This window comes from Heterodontus francisci, chromosome 1 (genome assembly GCF_036365525.1).
Source record: "Heterodontus francisci isolate sHetFra1 chromosome 1, sHetFra1.hap1, whole genome shotgun sequence".
In the NCBI taxonomy this organism is placed as follows: Eukaryota; Metazoa; Chordata; class Chondrichthyes; order Heterodontiformes; family Heterodontidae; genus Heterodontus; species Heterodontus francisci.
Genome location: NC_090371.1, coordinates 158,968,616 through 158,991,032, shown reverse-complemented (window position 1 = coordinate 158,991,032; position 22,417 = coordinate 158,968,616). Strand labels below are relative to the sequence as shown.

Sequence of the window (22,417 nt, the reverse complement as noted above, 5' to 3'; positions counted from 1 at the left end):
GTGGTTTGTGAAGCAGCGCCTGGAGTGGCTATAAAGGCCAATTCTAGAGTGACAGGCACTACAGATAAAATTGGTTGTTGGGGCTGTTACACAGTTGGCCCTCTCCTTGCACTTCTGTCTTTTTTCCTGCCAACTGCTAAGTCTGTTCGACTCGCCACTCTTTAGCCCCGCCTTTATGGCTGTCCGCCAGCTCTGGCGATCACTGGCAACTGACTCCCACGACTTGTGGTCAATGTCGCAAGACTTCATGTCGCATTTGCAGACGTCTTTAAAGTGGAGACACGGATGGCCGGTGGGTCTGATACCAGTGACAAGCTCGCTGTACAATGCGTCCTTGGGGATCCTGCCATCTTCCATGCGGCTCACATGGCCAAGCCATCTCAAGCGCCGCTGGCTCAGTAGGGTGTATATGCTGGGGATGTTGGCCGCCTCGAGGACTTCTGCATTGGAGATAAGGTCCTGCACCCGATGCCAAGGATTCTCCGGAGGCAGCAAAGGTAGAATGAGTTGAGATGTCGCTCTTGGCTGACATACGTTGTCCAGGCCTCGCTGCCGTAGAGCAAGGTACTGTGGACACAGGCTTGAAACACTCGGACATTTGTGTTCCATTGCCGTGTGCCATTTTCCTACACCCTCTTGGCCAGTCTGGACATAGCAGCGGGCGCCTTTCCCATGTGCTTGTTGATTTCTGCATCGAGAGACAGGTTACTGGTGATAGTTGAGCCTAGGTAGGTGAACTCTTGAACCACTTCCAGAGCGTGGTCGCCGATATTGATGGATGGAGCATTTCTGACGTTCTGTCCCATGATATTCGTTTTCTTGAGGCTGATGGTTAGGCCAAATTTGTTGCAGGCAGCCACAATCCTGTCGATGAGTCTCTGCAGACACTCTTCTGTGTGGGATGTTAATGCAGCATTGTCAGCAAAGAGGAGTTCCCTGATGAGGACTTTCCATACTTTGGTCTTCGCTCTAAGACGGGCAAGGTTGAACAACCTGCCCCCTGATCTTGTGTGGAGGAAAATTCCTTCTTCTGAAGACTTGAACGCATGTGAAAGCAGCAATGAGAAGATGATCCCAAACAGTGTAGGTGCGAGAACACAGCCCTGTTTCACGTCACTCAGGATAGGAAAGGGGTCTGATGAGGCACCGCTATGCTGAATTGTGTCTTTCATATTGTCATGGAATGAGGTGATGATTCTTAGTAGCTTTGGTGGACATCCAATCTTTGCTAATAGTCTGAAGAGACCACGTCTGCTGACGAGGTCAAAGGCTTTGGTGAGATCTATGAAAGCAATGTAGAAGGGCATCTGTTGTTCACGGCATTTCTCCTGTAGCTGGCAAAGAGAGAACAGCATGTCAATGGTGGATCTCTGCTCGAAAGCCGCACTGTGCCTCAGGGTAGACGCGCTCGGCCAGCTTCTGGAGTCTGTTTCAAACGACTCAAGTGAAGACTTTCCCCACTATGCTGAGCAGGGAGATTCCACGGTAGTTGTTGCAGTCACCCTTGTTCTTAAAGAGGGTGATGATATTGGCATCGCGCATGTCCTGTGGTACTGCTCCCTCATCCCAGCAAGGGCAAAGCAGTTCATGGAGTGCTGAGAGTGTAGCAGGCTTGGCACTCTTGATTAATTCAGGAGTAATGCTGTCCTTTCCAGGGGCTTTTCCATTGGCTAGAGAATCAGTGGCATCGTTGCGTTCCGATTTTGTTGGCTGTTCGTCCAGCTCATCCATGACTGGCAGAGACTGGGCTGCATTGAGGGCGGTATCAGTGACATTTTCCCTGGAGTACTATTCTAGGTAGTGCTCCACCCATCGGTCCATTTGCTTGCGTTGGTCAGTGATCGTGTCCCCTGATTTAGACAGTGCAGTGCGCTTAGTGGCTGTGACAGGTTCCAGCCCTTCAAAGTGAGATTGAAACCAGTCTGCGTTCTACTTCTCAACGTTGGCCATAGGTGGTCATTGCTGAGTCATAGATGGTGTGTCTGATGTGGGCCCACTTTATCTTGGCATCCCCTGCAGGAGTGTTTTGAAGAACTTTTTCAAGTGAATTTAGAAACTTATGTAACAGCTGTGGATAAGAAATTCTGTTAGTGTTGATGCGCGGGTGGCCCTTCTGCTTGGAGTGATGTAGCTTCTTTGGTTTGAGTCTAACTTTGCTGCGCACCAGGGAGTGGTCGGTGTCGCAGTCTGCACTGTGGAAGCTGCGTGTGATTTGGACACTGTTTATAGAGGCTCGCCTTGTGACAATGAGGTCCAGCTGGTGCCAATGACATGATCTTGGGTGTTTCCATGAAACATGGTGAGGGTTTAGTATGAAAGAACGAGTTGGTGATGCAGAAGTTGTGATAGGTACACAACTCCAGCAGTCTCTGTCCATTCTCATTCATCCTTCCAATGCCATAGTACCCGAGGCAGGAGGGCCATGAGTCGTGATCGGCGCCGACCCTGGCGTTCAAGTCCCCAGCAGGAACAAATGTTCGGTATTAAGAATGCTACTAATGATATTATGGAGTTCCTCGTAGAACTGGTCTTTAACTTCAGGTGGGGAACAGAGTGTTGGATCATAGATGCTGAGTAGGTGTACTGGACCAGAGGCGGTGAGCAGTCGAATGGACAGTATGCGTTCCAAGCCATTTGAGGGTGGCTCTATCATGCTGAGGAAAGAGTTTCTGATGGCGATGTCTTGGTTCTTTAGGATCCCTACCCTGCCAGTAGAAGGTGTAGTCTTGCTCTCTTAGAGATCCGCTCGCAGGGAGGCGTGTCTCCTGAAGTGCTGCAATGTCCATGTTGAGTATAATGAGCTCGTTAATTATGGCGGTCTTCCGAGAGACGTTGATTTGTGTAAGGTCTTCCGACAGGCCAGGACACACAGCTCTGATGTTTCAGCTTGCAAAACGAAGGGCTGGTACCTTCTTTCCTTTTTTCTGTTGTGCTGTTTGGTGCGGTGTTACAGTCCACTTGTCAGGCAATGACCCTGAGCTCCAAGCACCCATTGAAGCAGGTGGACTGTGGCGGGACAGAATCTTTCTGACTGGGGGCTGCCTGGTTTGAGACGGGCGGTAGCTGTCCAGTGAGATGCGACAACCTCTCCCACCAACAAAGGCAACCCGTGGCGCCCAATCTCTACGCCAGTTGAGCTGGACTTATAACCCGTAACTGCTGCCTTCCGTGTTGTTTTGGTCGCTGTGAGGCGACTATGGAGTGACCACTCCATGGCGCGTAAAGTCCCTCAATATCGCCACTGTAGTTCTTGCACATCTTTGAGTTCCTCGCATAAGCTCCACTCTCCTGCTCTCCCTCGCCCACACCATCCGTGGCTAACTTCTCCCTCGCCCACACCATCCGTGGCTAACTTCTCCCTCGCCCACGCCATCCGTGGCTAACTTCTCCCTCGCCCACGCCATCCGTGGCTAACTTCTCCCTCGCCCACGCCATCCGTGGCTAACTTCTCCCTCGCCCACGCCATCCGTGGCTAACTTCTCCCTCGCCCACGCCATCCGTGGCTAACTTCTCCCTCGCCCACGCCATCCGTGGCTAACTTCTCCCTCGCCCACGCCATCCGTGGCTAACTTCTCCCTCGCCCACGCCATCCGTGGCTAACTTCTCCCTCGCCCACGCCATCCGTGGCTAACTTCTCCCTCGCCCACGCCATCCGTGGCTAACTTCTCCCTCGCCCACGCCATCCGTGGCTAACTTCTCCCTCGCCCACGCCATCCGTGGCTAACTTCTCCCTCGCCCACGCCATCCGTGGCTAACTTCTCCCTCGCCCACGCCATCCGTGGCTAACTTCTCCCTCGCCCACGCCATCCGTGGCTAACTTCTCCCTCGCCCACGCCATCCGTGGCTAACTTCTCCCTCGCCCACGCCATCCGTGGCTAACTTCTCCCTCGCCCACGCCATCCGTGGCTAACTTCTCCCTCGCCCACGCCATCCGTGGCTAACTTCTCCCTCGCCCACGCCATCCGTGGCTAACTTCTCCCTCGCCCACGCCATCCGTGGCTAACTTCTCCCTCGCCCACGCCATCCGTGGCTAACTTCTCCCTCGCCCACGCCATCCGTGGCTAACTTCTCCCTCGCCCACGCCATCCGTGGCTAACTTCTCCCTCGCCCACGCCATCCGTGGCTAACTTCTCCCTCGCCCACGCCATCCGTGGCTAACTTCTCCCTCGCCCACGCCATCCGTGGCTAACTTCTCCCTCGCCCACGCCATCCGTGGCTAACTTCTCCCTCGCCCACGCCATCCGTGGCTAACTTCTCCCTCGCCCACGCCATCCGTGGCTAACTTCTCCCTCGCCCACGCCATCCGTGGCTAACTTCTCCCTCGCCCACGCCATCCGTGGCTAACTTCTCCCTCGCCCACGCCATCCGTGGCTAACTTCTCCCTCGCCCACGCCATCCGTGGCTAACTTCTCCCTCGCCCACGCCATCCGTGGCTAACTTCTCCCTCGCCCACGCCATCCGTGGCTAACTTCTCCCTCGCCCACGCCATCCGTGGCTAACTTCTCCCTCGCCCACGCCATCCGTGGCTAACTTCTCCCTCGCCCACGCCATCCGTGGCTAACTTCTCCCTCGCCCACGCCATCCGTGGCTAACTTCTCCCTCGCCCACGCCATCCGTGGCTAACTTCTCCCTCGCCCACGCCATCCGTGGCTAACTTCTCCCTCGCCCACGCCATCCGTGGCTAACTTCTCCCTCGCCCACGCCATCCGTGGCTAACTTCTCCCTCGCCCACGCCATCCGTGGCTAACTTCTCCCTCGCCCACGCCATCCGTGGCTAACTTCTCCCTCGCCCACGCCATCCGTGGCTAACTTCTCCCTCGCCCACGCCATCCGTGGCTAACTTCTCCCTCGCCCACGCCATCCGTGGCTAACTTCTCCCTCGCCCACGCCATCCGTGGCTAACTTCTCCCTCGCCCACGCCATCCGTGGCTAACTTCTCCCTCGCCCACGCCATCCGTGGCTAACTTCTCCCTCGCCCACGCCATCCGTGGCTAACTTCTCCCTCGCCCACGCCATCCGTGGCTAACTTCTCCCTCGCCCACGCCATCCGTGGCTAACTTCTCCCTCGCCCACGCCATCCGTGGCTAACTTCTCCCTCGCCCACGCCATCCGTGGCTAACTTCTCCCTCGCCCACGCCATCCGTGGCTAACTTCTCCCTCGCCCACGCCATCCGTGGCTAACTTCTCCCTCGCCCACGCCATCCGTGGCTAACTTCTCCCTCGCCCACGCCATCCGTGGCTAACTTCTCCCTCGCCCACGCCATCCGTGGCTAACTTCTCCCTCGCCCACGCCATCCGTGGCTAACTTCTCCCTCGCCCACGCCATCCGTGGCTAACTTCTCCCTCGCCCACGCCATCCGTGGCTAACTTCTCCCTCGCCCACGCCATCCGTGGCTAACTTCTCCCTCGCCCACGCCATCCGTGGCTAACTTCTCCCTCGCCCACGCCATCCGTGGCTAACTTCTCCCTCGCCCACGCCATCCGTGGCTAACTTCTCCCTCGCCCACGCCATCCGTGGCTAACCTCTCCCTCGCCCACGCCATCCGTGGCTAACCTCTCCCTCGCCCACGCCATCCGTGGCTAACCTCTCCCTCGCCCACGCCATCCGTGGCTAACCTCTCCCTCGCCCACGCCATCCGTGGCTAACCTCTCCCTCGCCCACGCCATCCGTGGCTAACCTCTCCCTCGCCCACGCCATCCGTGGCTAACCTCTCCCTCGCCCACGCCATCCGTGGCTAACCTCTCCCTCGCCCACGCCATCCGTGGCTAACCTCTCCCTCGCCCACGCCATCCGTGGCTAACCTCTCCCTCGCCCACGCCATCCGTGGCTAACCTCTCCCTCGCCCACGCCATCCGTGGCTAACCTCTCCCTCGCCCACGCCATCCGTGGCTAACCTCTCCCTCGCCCACGCCATCCGTGGCTAACCTCTCCCTCGCCCACGCCATCCGTGGCTAACCTCTCCCTCGCCCACGCCATCCGTGGCTAACCTCTCCCTCGCCCACGCCATCCGTGGCTAACCTCTCCCTCGCCCACGCCATCCGTGGCTAACCTCTCCCTCGCCCACGCCATCCGTGGCTAACCTCTCCCTCGCCCACGCCATCCGTGGCTAACCTCTCCCTCGCCCACGCCATCCGTGGCTAACCTCTCCCTCGCCCACGCCATCCGTGGCTAACCTCTCCCTCGCCCACGCCATCCGTGGCTAACCTCTCCCTCGCCCACGCCATCCGTGGCTAACCTCTCCCTCGCCCACGCCATCCGTGGCTAACCTCTCCCTCGCCCACGCCATCCGTGGCTAACCTCTCCCTCGCCCACGCCATCCGTGGCTAACCTCTCCCTCGCCCACGCCACCCGTGGCTAACCTCTCCCTCGCCCACGCCACCCGTGGCTAACCTCTCCCTCGCCCACGCCACCCGTGGCTAACCTCTCCCTCGCCCACGCCACCCGTGGCTAACCTCTCCCTCGCCCACGCCACCCGTGGCTAACTTCTCCCTCGCCCACGCCACCCGTGGCTAACTTCGGAAGTTAAGGATGGTATCAAATTGAAAGAAAAAGCGTACAGTGGTGTAAAGATTAGTGATAGCCCAGAAGATTGGGAAAATTTTAGCTTCTTTGGTTTGAGTCTAACTTTGCTGTGCACCAGGGAGTGGTCGGTGTCGCAGTCCGCACTGTGGAAGCTGCGTGTGATTTGGACACTGTTTATAGAGGCTCGCCTTGTGACAATGAGGTCCAGCTGGTGCCAATGACGTGATCTTGGGTGTTTCCATGAAACCTGGCGAGGGTTTAGTATGAAAGAACGAGTTGGTGATGCAGAAGTTGTGATAGGTACACAACTCCAGCAGTCTCTGTCCATTCTCATTCATCCTTCCAATGCCATAGCTACCGAGGCAGGAGGGCCATGAGTCGAGGATGACTGAAGCAAAATAAAAAGGGAGAAATTAGAGTAAACTAGCAAGAAATATAAAAATAGTCAGTAAAGGCTTCTACAAATATATAAAAAGGATGAGAGTAGCTAAAGAAAGTGTTGGTCCCTTAAGGATGAGACTGTGGAATTAATGATGGGAAACAAGGGAATGGCAGATATAAAAACAAGAAATGCTGGAAATACTCAGTAGGTCTGGCAGCATCTGTGGAGAGAGAAGCAGAGTTAATGTTTCAGGTCAGTGACCCTTCTTCAGAACTGACCTGAAACGTTAACACTACTTCTCTCTCCACAGATGCTGCCAGACCTGCTGAGTATTTCCAGCATTTCTTGTTTTTATTTCAGATTTCCAGCATCCGCAGTATTTTGCTTTTATTTAAGGGAATGGCAGAGACTTTGAACAAATATTTTGTATCTGTCTTCACAGTAGAAGACACAAAAAGCATCTCAGAACAGTAGAAAATCAAGAGGCAAAAGGGAATGAGGAACTTAAAATGACCATTATCATTAGAGAAAATGTACTAGGAAAACTAATGGGGCTAAAGGCTGACAAGTCTTCTGGAGCTGATGGCCTGCATCCTAGGGTCTTAAAACAAGTGGCTGCAGAGATAGTGGATACATTGGTTGTCTCGTGCTCTCTTCTCTTTGCATTTCTTTGCAGACCAAGATTTTAGGAAGGTTGTGCTCTTTGGTTGCAGGCTCGCTGGTAGCTAGTCAGGCCTATCCGTTACCGGCAGTTTCTCCCACAGCGGGTGCGAGTGAAGGTGTAGTCGCTGCTGGGGCATATGGATCTATCCTTTTTTATTTCATGCTGGTTCGTCGTTCAGTCTCAAAGGTGTCTGTAGCCCTCCTGATGTAGCAACTCCAGGCATCACAATCTATGGCCTGCGCTTCCCACTGGCGATGGTCAATATGGCACACAGAGAGGGACTTCTTCAGGGAGTCCTTGAAACCTTTGCGTGGGGCTCCTCTGTTACTTTTTACCAGTGGTCAGCAGTCCATACAGAACGATCTTGGCCAGGCGAGTGTTGTCCATCCAGGCAATGTGACCCACCCAACACGGTTGGCTTTGCAGAATAATGGCCTCGATGCTGATGATGGCTGTTTCCAGGTTTTCAATGTTTGTGTTTCGGTCCTGTTAGCAGATCTTGAGGATGCTGCGGAGGCAGTGCTGATGGAAGTGCTCTAGAAGGCATACATGTTGGCGGTATAGGACCCATGACTCGGCACCATACAGAAGGGTGCTGAGGACTACGGCTTTGTACACTTTGAGTTTGATCTGTGCTGTGAGGCTATGAAGCATTGGTTGTAATCTTCCAAAATTCCCTTGATTTTGGCAAGGTCCCAGTTCTTTAAGGATGTGATAAGCAGGGTGGATAAACGGGAACCAGTAGATGTCTTGTATTTGGATTTCCAAAAGGCATTCGATAAGATGCCACAATAAAGGTTACTCCACAAGAATATAGCTCGTAGTGTTGGATGTAATATATTAGCATGGATAGAGGATTGGTCAACTAACAGGAAATGGGCGGGATAAATGGGGCATTTTCAGGTTGGTAAAGTAAGTAGTGGAGTGCCACAGAGATCAGTGCTTGGGCCTCAACTATTTATGATCAATATTAATGACTTGGATGAAGGGACCAAGTGTATTGTAGCCAAATTTGCAGATGATACAAAAGAAGGAAAGCAAGTTGTGAGGGCACAAACTGTCTGCAAAGAGATGTAGGTAGGTTAAGTGAGTGGGCAAAAATTTGGCAAATGGAGTATAATGGGGGAAAATGTGAGATTGTCCACTTTGGTGGGAAGAATAGAAAAGCAGAATATTTATATGGCGAGAGACTGCAGAATGCTGCAGTACAGTGGGATCTGGGTGTCCTATATGAATCTCAAAGTTAGCATGCAGGTACAGCAAATAATTAGGAAGGCAAATGGAATGTTGGCGTTTATTGCAAGGAGGAGTATAAAAGTAGGGAACTCTTGCTTACAACTGTACATTGCATTGGTGCAACTGCACCAAGAGTACTGGGTGCAGTTTTGTTCTCCTTACTTAAGGAGGGATATACTTATATTGGAAGCAGTTCAGAGAAGACTCAGTAGGCTGATTTCTGAGATGAAGGGGTTGTCTTATGAGGAGAGGTTGGGCCTATACTGATTGAAGGTTAGAAGAATGAGTGGTGATCTTATTGAAACATAGGAGGGGTCTTGACAGGGTAGATGCTGAGAGGATGTTTCTCCTCATGGGGGAAATCTAGAACTAGGGGGCACAGTTTCAAAATAAGGGGTCTCCCTTTAAAGCAGAGATGAGGAGGAATTTCTTCTGAGGCTCGTTAATCTTTGGAATTCTCTTCCCTAGAGAGCAGTGGAGGCTGCCTCTTGAATATATTCAAGGCTGAGTTAGACAGATTTTTGACCTACAGGGGAGTCAAGGGATATGGGGGGCAGGCAGGAAAGTGGAGCTAACGCCCCAATCAGTTGAGCTATGATCTTATTGAATGGCGAGGAGGCTTGAGGGACTGAATGGCCTACTCCTCCTATTTCTTACCTTATGAAGTGTGTATGTTGTCCCAATGTATGTCTTTTTGTCTTGTTGAAATGTAGTTTAGTAAAAAGATAGCTATTAAATTTCTTGGTGATTTAAAAAAATTTTAAATGCACTAATAGTAAGCAATTTGTTATTTTAGCATACTTGTATTTAATTGAATGTGACACCAATCCAGAGGTGAGGCGAGCAGTATTGTCCTGTATAGGACCGTCAGCCAAATCTCTTCCCAAGATAATTGGGCGCACTATGGATGTTAAAGAGAATGTCAGAAAATTAGCTTATGAGGTAGGTGAAAGTGAGTGTGTGTGGGCGTGAGAGAGAATGTTTGTGTGCTGGTCCTCCTGTCGAATCTCATTCTGTTCCTTCTCTCCCTGCCACCAAATTTTCAATATTAAAAATGAAAATCTATAGACCATACTTAATACCTTATAGATTTTGTAGATAACATATATTCCTTCCATGATATACTGCCGGAGTTTCATTATAAGCTCCAATTTCAAAGCTCATTTTTAAAAAAAAAAAAAATGGCTTTGGTGCACTGTATGACAGTTGAAATGATCCAGATAAGTGTGAGTGATGAGGAAAATCAAAACTTTTTTTGCCTTGAGCATATTTGTTTTTGTAAGTTCCTTGTGGAATTTCCTTTGTTACTGCAGCCTTTATAATTTAATAGAAATTGATTAGGCATAATCCGGCATGCTTTCTCCATTTTAATACGCACAAAGTTTTACTGAATTTTCTTTTCTTTTCAAATATACCAGCGAGAAACTTTCACTGTAGGCAGCTTAGAATTCCCTCCAAAATCATGTGTGCTTTTAAAAAAACAAGTTTTTAGAAAATTCTGAAAATTTCATGAATGTAGCAACTCGTCAAGATTCCTTTGATGGCATCTTCCAAACCCATGGCCTCTACCACCTAGAAGAACAAAGGCAGCAGGCACATGGGGACACCACCACCTGCAAGTTCTGCTCCAAGTCACACACCATGGAAATCTATCGCCATACCTTCACTGTCGCTCTGTCAAAATCTTAGCAATCCCTCCCTCAACAGCACTGTGAGTGTACTTGCACCACATTGGACTGCAGTAGTTCAAGAAGGCAGTTCACCACCACCTTCTCGAGGGCAGTTGGGGAATGGGCAATAAATGCTGGCCTTGCTAGTGATGCCTACATTCCATGAATAAATATAAGAAAATTCCTTACTTTCAGAGGAAAACTAGATGCAATATCTATCGCCATTGTATTTCTAATTGCATTATTTGTTTATTGATGGGAATGATGCAATATTCCTATCAATATACAGATAATGCTGAAGAATGAAAAGCTGCATTCTTTTGTATTGAATTCTGTAATCTTAAATGTGTACCATCTCCTTTTTCCCACTATTAGCAGCAATTCTTTAAGACACCTCTGCCTCAAGCTCTGGAATTCTATTTCTGAACCTCTCCACCTTTTCATCTCCCTGTCCCTCTCCTCCTACAAGACCTTCTGTGGATCTCACTTTGCACTCCCTCCTAATGTCTCCTTTGGTTCAGAATTTGTTTTTTTAATTCTACCTCTGGAAAGCTTTGGGACGTTAAAGGTGCAAGTTGTTTTTATTGTAAATTAAAATCAACAGAAAATTGATTTATCCATTTTAGCAATTATCTTTTTGTTTTTAACATTTGTATTGCTACAATTTGTGATGTTTAACATTATAATAGATACTTAAATGTGTCAGGTGATTCAGCAAAGTTTTCAATTATGTGCCCTTTTAGGTTTTAGCAGAAAAGATACATATAAAAGCATTTTCCATTGCTCAGAGAGTAAATCTTCTTATGCAAGGCTTAACTGATCGGTCAGGTAAGTTATGTACATGTAACGTTGTTAATAACAGAGCTGACACCAAAGCCTATACAATTTTAAATTTTTAACTATGCAGCCATGCCCAATTTGGATCAATGCCCATTGCATTTTATGACTTGCTAAAAGAAACTTGTAAGCCAAAATCCATAGCATTCTGGCAGAAGTATCTCCAACTTGAAAATATTCAAATGAGGATGACAATCTTATTTTACTATTTTTACTTTGTCTCAACCCCATATTTTGTATTTTAGTTTCTTGTATCTACAACATCCTTGGTCAGGATGGTGCTGTGGCTCAACTCAGGGTACCTTCATGCATCCTAGGAAATGTGTTTGTAGCGAGAAAGAGGACTATGCTTTTTGCAATACATCATGGACTGTTTTCCTCAGTCAGCATGTAGTTATTCCATCAAAAGGAAGCTGGCTGTGGCTGATGAGACAAAGCAATTACGTGACCTAAAAGTAGGGTAACGTTTGGGGAAAAAGTGACCGCAATATAATTAAATTCAGTGTAAGAATAGGAAAGGACAAAAGGGAGTAAAAGCAAATCATATCTTGATTAAGAAAGGTCCTGCTCAGATTAAATGGAAGAAAAAATTGTGCAACAGAACTGTACACCAATAATGGGAAATATTTAAACAGATGGAAATGGAACTCCAGTATATTTCAATAAACAGCTTGCATTTATAAAGTGCCTTTAATGCAGGTGTACCACTATGGTGTGGGTGGGGGGTGCAGGGAACGCAGAGCCACAGGAGGATGTGTTAACCGCAGTGGGTTTTTAAGGAGGTCTGGGAGCTGGAGATATTTGGGGAAGGAATTTCAGACCATGGGCCTAGGTGGCTCAACGCATAGCTGCTAATGGGTTGAAGAGCAATCGAGGCCAGAGTCAGGAATGGGGCATTGGAAAGGGTTGTAGGCATGGAGGAGATAATAGAGATAGGACGGTTTGAGGCCATGGAGGGATTTCACCGCAAGGATGAGAATTTTGAATTGGAGGCTGTGGGGAACCAGCTTTCAATATAGGTCGGCGAATATTGAGCCAATAAATTTGAAGTCATAGCACCCTCATGCAGAAAATTGTTTTGTGTTCTAGAACCAAGCCATTTAGATGGTGCCTTTGTTACCCCTAGACTGGACTATTCCAAAGCTGTCCTGGCTGGCCTCCCATCTTCCAGTCTTCCAAACCTTGAACTTATTTGAAACTCTGCTGTCTGCATCCTAAATCGCCCAAGTCCGTTCATTGATCACCTCTGTACTCAAAGATTCACATTAGTTTCAATCTGGCAATACCTTAATTTTATAATTCTCATCCTTGTTTTCAACTTCATCCGTGGCCTTGTCCTTCTCTATCTTTGTAACCTCCTCAAGCCCTACAATTTTCCCAGATCTCTGTGCTCCTCCGATTCTGGCCTCTTACCCATCCCCGATTTTAGTCGCTCCACCATTGCTGGTTGTAGTCTTAGCTGCCTAGGTTCTAATCTCTGGAATTCCCTCCCTAAGCCCCTTTGCCACCTCCTTTAAGACTCTTAAAACCTATCTCTTTCTTGTCCTAATATGTCTTTGAGGCTTGGTATGAAATTCGGTTTGACAATGCTCCTGAAGCGCCTGGGGACATTTTACTTAAAGGTTGGATATAAATGCGGGTTTGTTGTTTTGTACCTTTTGGAGATAAGCATATTCTGAATATTTAACCACTGCCCACAAATTTGATTTTTGGCATCATGGCTTGTGTGTTTCTTGTGCAGAGTGATGTATAATAGAGTTTTAGTGTGTACTTTATCTTTTCAAGTAATTTGGTAATTTTATTCTTGCTATTTTTAATTTATAGATGCTGTGAAAGAAGCAGTACAGAAAAAGTTGTTGCAGGCTTGGCTTCGCACAATGGAAGGCAATGTTTTAGAATTGCTTCATCGCCTAGATGTGGAAAATTGTGTTGCTGTGGCTGAGTCTGCGCTTAATGCCTTGTTTGCCCAAACCCCTCTTGAGGAGCTGGTTGAAAACTGTCAAAATCTAAATAATGGGTGCGATAGCCTGTTTGCTTTCATAGCTACTGAAAATAGTTTAATTCTTTCAAACGTGCCTCATTTGCCAAGGGCTATTGTGGAACAGAAGGATCTGGGATGCAAATATACAAATCACCTAAATGTTGTGATCCACGTCAATAAGGCCATAATAGCAAACCAAGCATTAGGGTTTATTTCTTGAATAGAATTCGAAAATCGAGAAGTTATGCTAAACTTATATTGAACATTGTTAGACCACACTTGGAGTACTGTGTACAGTTCTGGTTACCATATTATAAAAAGGATAGAGGCAGGGGAGAAGGTGCAAACAAGTTACAAGGATGATACCAGAACTGCGAAATTGTACTTAACAGGAAAGGATGAACATCAGGTTCCCTTTATTCTTGAAAAAAAATCTGAGAAATGACCTATAGAGATCTTTTGAAATTATGAAAGATTTTGGTAGAGTAGAGACAAAGTCTGTTTCAACTTGCAAAGAAGAGTAAACCTATAACCATCAATATAAGATAGTCACTAAGGGAGCAAATAGGAAATTCAGAAGAAATGTCTTTACCCAGAGAGTGGTGAAAATGTGGTACTTGCTACCACAAAGTGTAGTTGAGGTGAATAGGATAGGTGTATTTAAGGGAAAGCAAGATAAGCATATGAGGGAGAAGGCAGTAGAGGGTTATGCTGATTGTTGAAACAAAGGATGGAAGGGGGCTTGAGCAGAGCATAAATTATGACGGGGACGAGTTGAGCTGAACGGCCTGTTCCTGTGCTGTATATTCCATGTAAAAACATGTGGATTTTGCCAAGGGCTGTTGTTCTTATTTCAAGATTTGAAAATCTGTGGTGTTTCCTGTCTACACTATTTTGCTACTTTTTTACCAGATTAAGCAATTCACTCACACAGTCTGGTTTCTATTGAACAGAGCATTTGTTTCTTGAACCAAAGTCTGAGTTCTGCCTTGCATAATGCATACAACTGTAAAGTCACATGTACTTGATATGTGAAGCATTTAGGGGGACAGACCGGCATTTCTGTAATCGTCATTGTGAATCCCACATGGTGTGTTGTGTCCCTGGTACCAGGCTAAAGGACATCACTGAGAGGGTGCAGAATATTCTACGGGGGAAGGGAGTGATCCAGAATTTGAGGTACATGTCGGTATCAGCGACATAGAGCAGATATTGAGGTTCTACGGTCAGATTTTCAGGAGCGCGGGGAGGAAGTTAAAAGGTAGGATCTCAAAGGTAGTAACCTCTGGATTACTGCCAATGCCTTGCGCTGGTAAGAGTAGAAATAGCAAGATAGGGAGGACCAGTGGATGGCTTGAGGCACGAAGGGAGGGCTTCAGATTTTTGGGATTTTGGGACCAGTTATGGACCAGGAGACAACCTATTCAAAAGGGACGGGTTGTACCTCAATAGGACTGGGACTGATGTCCTGCCGGGGAGGTTCAGTGGTATAGTCGGGGGGTGTAAACTAAATTGGCAGGTGGGTGGACACCAGCATATATAAGTAGAAAAGAGGAATAAGATGCAAAAAGGAGTGACAGTGTTGAATAATACTATACGAGGAAGTAGTACCATATTAGATAGGAGCAGACTAAGAAGAGCTACAAGGAATACAAAGACAAGTTTAGAATGCATGTATGTAAACACAGTGTGGAGAAGGTTGGTACGCTGCAGGCACAAATAACCATGTGGGAATATGATGTACTGACAATAATGGAAACATGGCTTAGAAATGGTGAGGACTGGGTGTTTAATATTCAATGGACAATCTGCTCAGAAAAGAAAGGGAAGGATAAAGGGAAGTGGGTGGCAGTACTGATTAGGGAAGACATTGTAGTGTTGGAAAAAGAGGATGTCCATAAGAAGGAAAAGACAGAAGCCATTTGGTTAGAGTTGAGATGCATATATGGGATGATCATGCTAGAGGCCTCCAAAAAGAGAAAGGTGGAAGAGCAAATCTGCAGGGAAATCACAGATGTTTAAGAACTATAGGGTGATGATATTGGGGCACTTTAATTACTCAAATATCGATTGGGATAAATTTGGAGTAATGGGTAAGGGTGGGGAGGTATTTCTGAAATGTGTTCAGGAGAACTTCCTTGACCAGTATGTTCTCAGTCCAACTCTGAAGCAGGCAAATCAATAGCTGGATCTAGTGCTGGGGAATGAGGGGGTGGCCAAGTGGATCAAGTGTCTTTGGGGGAACAGTTGGTTTAAGAGTGAAAATTTTATTAAAAGGTTTAGATTAGCAATGGAGAAGAGCAAGGAACAATCTAAAGTAGAACTTCTAAATTGGAAGAGGGCAAACTTGAATGGGATGAGAGCTACTCTAGCCAGGTTAAAATGGAACGAAGCTTGCCAGGACAAACTGTAATGGAAAAATGGGTGATCTTTAAAGAGGAGATGTTTTAGGTACAGGCTAGCTACATTCCAACAAGGGCGAAAGGTAAGAGAACGCAAGCCTGGGCTCCTTGGATGATGAGGGTGATGGAGATTATGATGAAACAAAAAAAGATGGTGTATGATGCATGTCAGGTAAATTCTTCAAGCAAGAACTAGGCCAAGTACAAAGGTGAAGTGAAGAGGAAAACAAAACTGGCAAAGACAGAATGAGAATAGAATGGCAATTAACACAAAAGGGAACGCAAAAAATATTCTACTGGCATGTGGGGTGGGGTAAGAGGTGGGGTGAGGCCTATTAGGGACAAAGAGGGTGATATATGCTTAGAGGCGCAGGGAAAGGCTAGAATACTTAATAAGTACTTTGTATTGTTTACTAAGGAAGAGGGTGCTGACAAAATATCAATAGAAATGGAGATGGTAGAGGTAATAGATGGGGTGAAAATTGATAGGAAAGATGTACTGGAAAGGCTGACTATGCTTACGAGTGGATAAGTCACCTGGCCCATATGGCTTGCTTCCCAGATTGCTAAAGGAATTGGGAGTGGGGATATTGGAAGGGCTTTCCATAATCTTCCAATCTTCCCCAGATGCCAGGAGGTAACAAAGTATTGGAGGGTGGCAGTCAGTTTAACATCACTGGTAGGTAAGGTTTTAGAAACAATAATCAGGGAAAAATTCAGCATGCACTTGGAGAGGTTTGAGTTAACTAAGGAGAACCAGCATGGATTTTTAAAAGGCAGATTGTGCTTGACTGATCTGATTGAATTTTTTGATGAAGTAACAGAGAAGGTGATGAAGGGAAAGCAATGGCTGTTGTCTATATGGATTTTGACAAAGTACCACATGAAAGGCTGGTTAACAAAATTGAGGCTCACGGATAGGAGGGTCAATGTCAGCTTGGATAAAATCCTGACTTAAGGACAGAAAACAGCGAGTTATGGTAAGTGGTTGTTTTTCAGAATGGAGGATGATGGACAGCAGTGTTCCCCAAGGTTCAGTGGTAGGACCACTGCTTTTTTGATATGTAAATGATGGATGTTGAAATACAGAGTAAAATTTCAAAATTTGCAGATATTACCCAACTTGGAGGTGTGGCAAACTGTGAGGATGATGCAAATCGACTTGTAGAATGGGCAGACAAGTGGCAGAAGGACTATGGAAAGGCAATATATACGTAATGGCAGAGTTCTAAAGAGTGTGCAGGGACAGAGGGACCTGGGGGTTTATGTGCATAGATCTTTGAAGGTGGCAGGACATATTGGCAAAGCATATGGGACCTTGGGCTTCATAAATAGAGGTATTGCGTATAGAAGCAGAGAGGTTATGCTGAACCTTTTATGAAGCTCTGGTTAGGTCATAACTAGAGTATTGCGTTCAATTCTGATCACCACACTTTAGGAAGGATGCAAGGGTCCTTGAGAGGATGCAAAGGAGATTTAACAGAATGGTTGTTATATGAAGGATTTTATCTGCAAGATGAGGTTGGTGAAGCTGGGGTTGTTCTTGGAGCAAAGGAGGTTGAAGGGAGATTTTGTGGAGCTATACAGGATTATGACAGGTTTAGATAAGGTAGAGAAAGGAAAGCTATTCTCATTAGATGATGGTATAAGGACTAGGGGACACAGATTTAAGGTTTCAGGCAAGCGATGCGGGGGGGGGGGGGGGGGAGAATGTGTGGAAAAACGTTTTTTACACCTCGAATGGTAATGACCTGGAAATTGCCTCCTATGAGGGTGGTGGAAGTGGAGGCGATGAATGATTTCAAAAGGAAATTGGATGACCATTTCAAGGAAATAAACTTGCAAGGCTATGGGGATAGAGTGGGGGAACGGGACTGATAGGATTGCTCTAGAGAGCTGCCATGGACTCGATGCGCTGAGTGACCTCCTCCTATTCCTTAATGACTTTGACTTAATGAAGCAATATAGTAGCATAGAAGTACTTTTATAGCCTACTTAAATTCACTATCAAAACCCTCATTCTTACATTTTCATAAATTTTGTGCATTTTGCATTTGCTAATGAATGTCAGCTTGGCTCAGGGGGGTAGCATTCTCACCACTGAGTCAGAAGATTAATCTTCTTCAGACTTTAGTGTATTTTCTAGACTAACACTCTAGTAATGAGTGAGTGCTGCTGGTGGAGCTGGCCTTTGGATGAGACATTAAACTGAGGTCCTATCGGCCCCAAACATTTGAATGCTAAATATCTCAACACTATTTGATTGGGAATGTGGGTCTATCCTACACTCCTCTTTCAACCAACCTCACCATAAACAGATTATGCAATCATTTATCTCATTGCTGTGCAACCTTACTGTACATAGGAAGCCAATTGGGCCATCGACCCCTCGTGCCTGTTCTGCCATTCAGTTAGACCATGGGTTGATCTGTACCTCAGCTTCACTTAACTGCCTTTGATCCATAACCCTGGGTACCCTTGCTTGTCAATCTTGGTGAAAATTCTACTTGACTCTGCATCCATGGCCTTTTGGCGAGATAATTCCACCAATCCACTACTCTTTGTGTGGGAAAATAAAGTGTTTCCTAATTTCATTCCTGAAAGGCCTAGCTCATTTTAAGATTGTGCTTGGTTTCCCTCACTAGAGGTACTAACCTCTCTGTAGCTACTCTCAATTCCCATCATTTTAAATATCTCAACTAGGTCATCCCTCAGCTATAAACTTGAGGGAATACAAGCTAAGTTTATGCAACCAGCCCTCGTAATTTAACCTGTTAAGCCCCAGTATAATTCTGGTAAATCTTGCCTGCCACGGCCAGAACTGAACATAATATTCAGATGAAGTCTGATAGGCTGTTTGCAAAATGACTGTTGCATTTGCCTATATTGACAATTAAGACAATATATTAGTGAGTTATTGTAAACTCCTAAATAATTCAGTGATCTATATTCACCAGCAGCAGGAACCTTCATATGTGGACAGGTGGTTAGAGCATTATATTGTCTCATTCCTTGCTAATGCTTAGTAAAAAAAAAAAAAAATTGCACAGTTGGATATTCACATTTAGTCTTGCAGGTCTATTACATCTGACAACTGGTATTGTGCTTCCTCTGTTCAACTGCCATGGCTGTCCCTTTTTCCTCCTGAACTTGCATTATTTTGCCCAAGTTGTATGAAGGATGCTTAATGAAACAGATTACCTGCCTGAAGGTGAAGTGCCAGCTTGGTTCAGTTGGTAGCAATCTCATCTTTTGAGTGAGAAAGCCCAATAACCTGGCCAATATTCCTCCCCCCCAATGGCACATAAACAAATTTACAAGGTCATTCATTTATTTGCAGTGCAAGCATTGGCTGCTGAATTTTCTTAAATAACAGCAGTGCCTGAATGCAAAAAGTAAATAAGTAGTTGTGAATTGCTTGAGACATCCTAAATATGCAATAGATGCTATATAAATTAAAAGTTATTCAGTGTAAGGTTATGATTTGTAATGATTTTTTTATTGCTATGTCTTGAACTGACTTCTAAAAACGTTTCCTATCTTCCAGAAAGGTGATATCAGCAGAAAACTTAACTTGTGAAAATGCTCTGTACTGGAGATGCCTTTGCAAATATATAAAATCAAAGGGAGATGAAAAGGAAGAAGCCTTGGAAAAACTTTTGCCTGAAGCAGCCATTTATGCTACATATCTCTTGAGGTACACCTGTCAAATTGACTATAAATTTTAAATGTGGGTACCGTTGGCCTTCAGTAATTTGTATACTATTTTGACTTGTGAAAAGTTTGCTTATTAAAATTATCAGCCTTTCACCATGTCTGATTTGAGTTAAAGTGCAAGATTTCTTACTACTGAGCTATTGTTATATAGTTGCACTTGTTTAAACAGTCAAAAAATTTGTGTGGTGTGTTTTGATAAAAAGAAAATAATGTACATGGAAAGTGAGAGATTTGGAGTCCTTGTTGACAATAAATTGAAGCTATCGCAACAATATTTGGTAGCAGTGAGTAAAGTAAATCAATGTCTGAATGCATTAAAAGGTCAATATTGAGCAGAAAAAGGGAAGTTATGCTGCCAGTTTATCAATTATTGATCTGACTGAACTTGGAATACTACAGTTCTGGTTGCCATTGTACAAAAGCATTGCAGATATGGAAGAAAGCAACCAGAATGATTGAGAGAATGGAGGGATTGGATTGTAAGAAATAATTATGTAAATTGGCAGGTTCTCACTGCAAAAGAGAAGTTTGAGATGTGATATGATTGCTCTTTATGATTCTAAAGGGTCTAAGTCATGTTGACCATGAGCAATGTGGTTGACTCTTAACTGCTCCCTTAAATGGCCTAGCAAGCCACTCAGTCAAGGGCAATTAGGGATGGGCAACAAATGCTGGCCTTGCCAACAACTCCCACATCCCATGTAAGAATAAAAAAAATCTGTTTCTGTTGTCCAGAGTAGCAGAAGCAGAGAACACAGCCTGGCTTGAAGGGGAATTAAATTCAAAAGTGATTTGTGAAAACATTATTTCAGGAATTGAGTTGTCAATCTATGAGCAGGTTTTCTGGGCAGACGGTAAAACAAGATAGTATTGATTTGTTCAAATGCAAATTACATTAATTTCTTTCAGAAAATATTATTTTGGGATACAGTAAACGATTAATTTGAGAAATAATACGTGGTAAGCGTAGCATACTGGGACAAACAGGTGACTTTGAATCAATAGTTCCCAAAGCTCCCCACCAATGGGGGTTCTAAATGCCTTATCTCTGGGTTTATTGTAGACTAATAGATAGAGAATTGACTGTTTGGTCAACAACACCACTGTCATATCATGACTACCAGGAATGGTGGAGGGTGAATTAGATGGGCCTTCGTCGTTTTTTGTCAAACAATTCCTATGTGTAGATCAGTTTTATTTTTTCAGTAAGTGGGGAGGAAAGACAAAGTTAAAATCTGCAGTTATCTGACCTATTCTTTCTGCAATTAGTTACCTGAAAAACCTTCCTATTCTGAAAGAATCACAGAGAGCTGAGTTTGCACAAATTGAGGAAGTAATGAAGAAAGAATTCATAAGCCAACAGCTGGTTGTCCTTGTTGGTTGCCTGGATATGTCAGAAGAGGGTGGCAGGTAAATTTTGTTGATATTACTCTGAATTTTCAAGTATAGCTGCATGTATCATTTAATACTTAGTTTGAAAATGTTGTCACATAACAGATGGAATATATCCTGAAATAACTTCAATTAACTTTCACAACTAATAACCAGTCCATGAAAGTTGGATACAAGCCTGTGAACCATTTTCATGTATAGTAACAGCTTGATAACTGTGTTTCATTAATTCTGCTTCAACATTGGAGGTAGAATGGAGCAGAAAGTTGAAAACATACAATATATTTATTTTTATTATTTTTAACAGCAAAGTATTTTTTAACAGTATTTTTAACAGCAAAGGTCTGCACATTGTGGAATTACATGATGGTAATATCAAAGTACTAGTAATTGAACTTTGTCAAGTCATGGAGTAATTTTCAGCATTGCGGCATAAAACTCATGGTTGTGGATTAGCCTTCCATCGTACCCCATGCTCAATTTTGCTTTCCACCAAGGTGAGATGGCATAATCCTAGAACTGTGCAGCACAGAAGGAGGCTAGTCACCCATCATACCTGTGCTGGTCTTTGGTAGAGCTATTCAGTTAGTCCCACAACCCTTTTTTTTTCCTACCAACTATTTATACAGTTCCCTTTTGAAAGTTATTGTTGAATTTGCTTCCACCACCCTTTCAGGCTGTGCATTCCAGATCACAACTCACTTTTTTTTTTAAAAAAAGCTTCCTTATGTTGCTTTTGATTCTTTTGCCATTCTCTATATCTGTATCCTCTGGCTACTGATCCTTCTGCCACTCAAAACCGTTTCTTCTTCTTTACTCTGCCAAAACCCTTTGATTTTGAACACCTCTATCAATTTTCCCCTTAACCTTCTCTGTTCTAGGAGCAGTAATTCCAGTTTCTCGCGTCTGTCTGTATAACTAAAGCTCCTCCTCACTGGTGCCATTCTAGTAAATCGCCTCTGCACCCTTTCCAAGGCCTTGACATCCTTCCTAAAGAATGGCACCCAGAATTGGCCCCAGTTCTCCAACTGGAGATTAATCATAAAGGTTTTATAAAGGTTTAACATAACTTCATTGCTTTTGTACTCGATTCCTCTATTTATAAAGGCAAGGATTTCATATGCCTTTTCAACAGCATTCTCAACTTGTCCTGCCGCCTTCAAAGATTAGTGTACATACACCCCCATGTCTCTGTTCCTGCACCCCCTCTAAAATTGTGCCATTTAGTTTATATTGCCTCTCATTCTTCGTACCAAAATGTATCACTTCACCTTTTAGTTAAATTTAATCTGCCATGTATATGCCTGTTTCACCAATTTGTCTATGTTCTTCTGAAGTCTGTTACTATCCTCCTCACTGTTCACTACATTTCAGAATATCATTTGTAAGCCAGTTAGCTTAACATCTGTCATAGGGAAAATGTTAGAAGCTATTATTAAAGATGTTATAGCAGGGCACTTAGGAAAATTCAAGGTAATCAGACAGAGTCAGCATGATTTTGTGAAAGGAAAATCCTGTTTAATCAATTTATTGGAGTTCTTTGAAGAAGCAACATGTGCTGTGGATAGAGGGGAACCGGTGGATGTGCTGTACTTAGATTTCCAGAAACATTT

At 45.4% G+C, this 22,417-nt stretch overlaps 1 protein-coding gene across 1 annotated transcript in view; it reads left to right on the top strand.

Moving 5' to 3' along the window:
• Positions 1–22,417, top strand: part of ncapg (non-SMC condensin I complex, subunit G) — a 78,689-nt gene that overhangs the window by 14,119 nt on the left and 42,153 nt on the right. Inside the window, exons 4-8 of the mRNA XM_068037806.1 lie at positions 9,602–9,747; positions 11,219–11,303; positions 13,137–13,329; positions 19,243–19,392; positions 20,682–20,822. Of these exons, the coding sequence (XP_067893907.1) occupies positions 9,602–9,747; positions 11,219–11,303; positions 13,137–13,329; positions 19,243–19,392; positions 20,682–20,822 (715 nt within the window). The remainder of the gene's footprint in view (positions 1–9,601; positions 9,748–11,218; positions 11,304–13,136; positions 13,330–19,242; positions 19,393–20,681; positions 20,823–22,417) is intronic.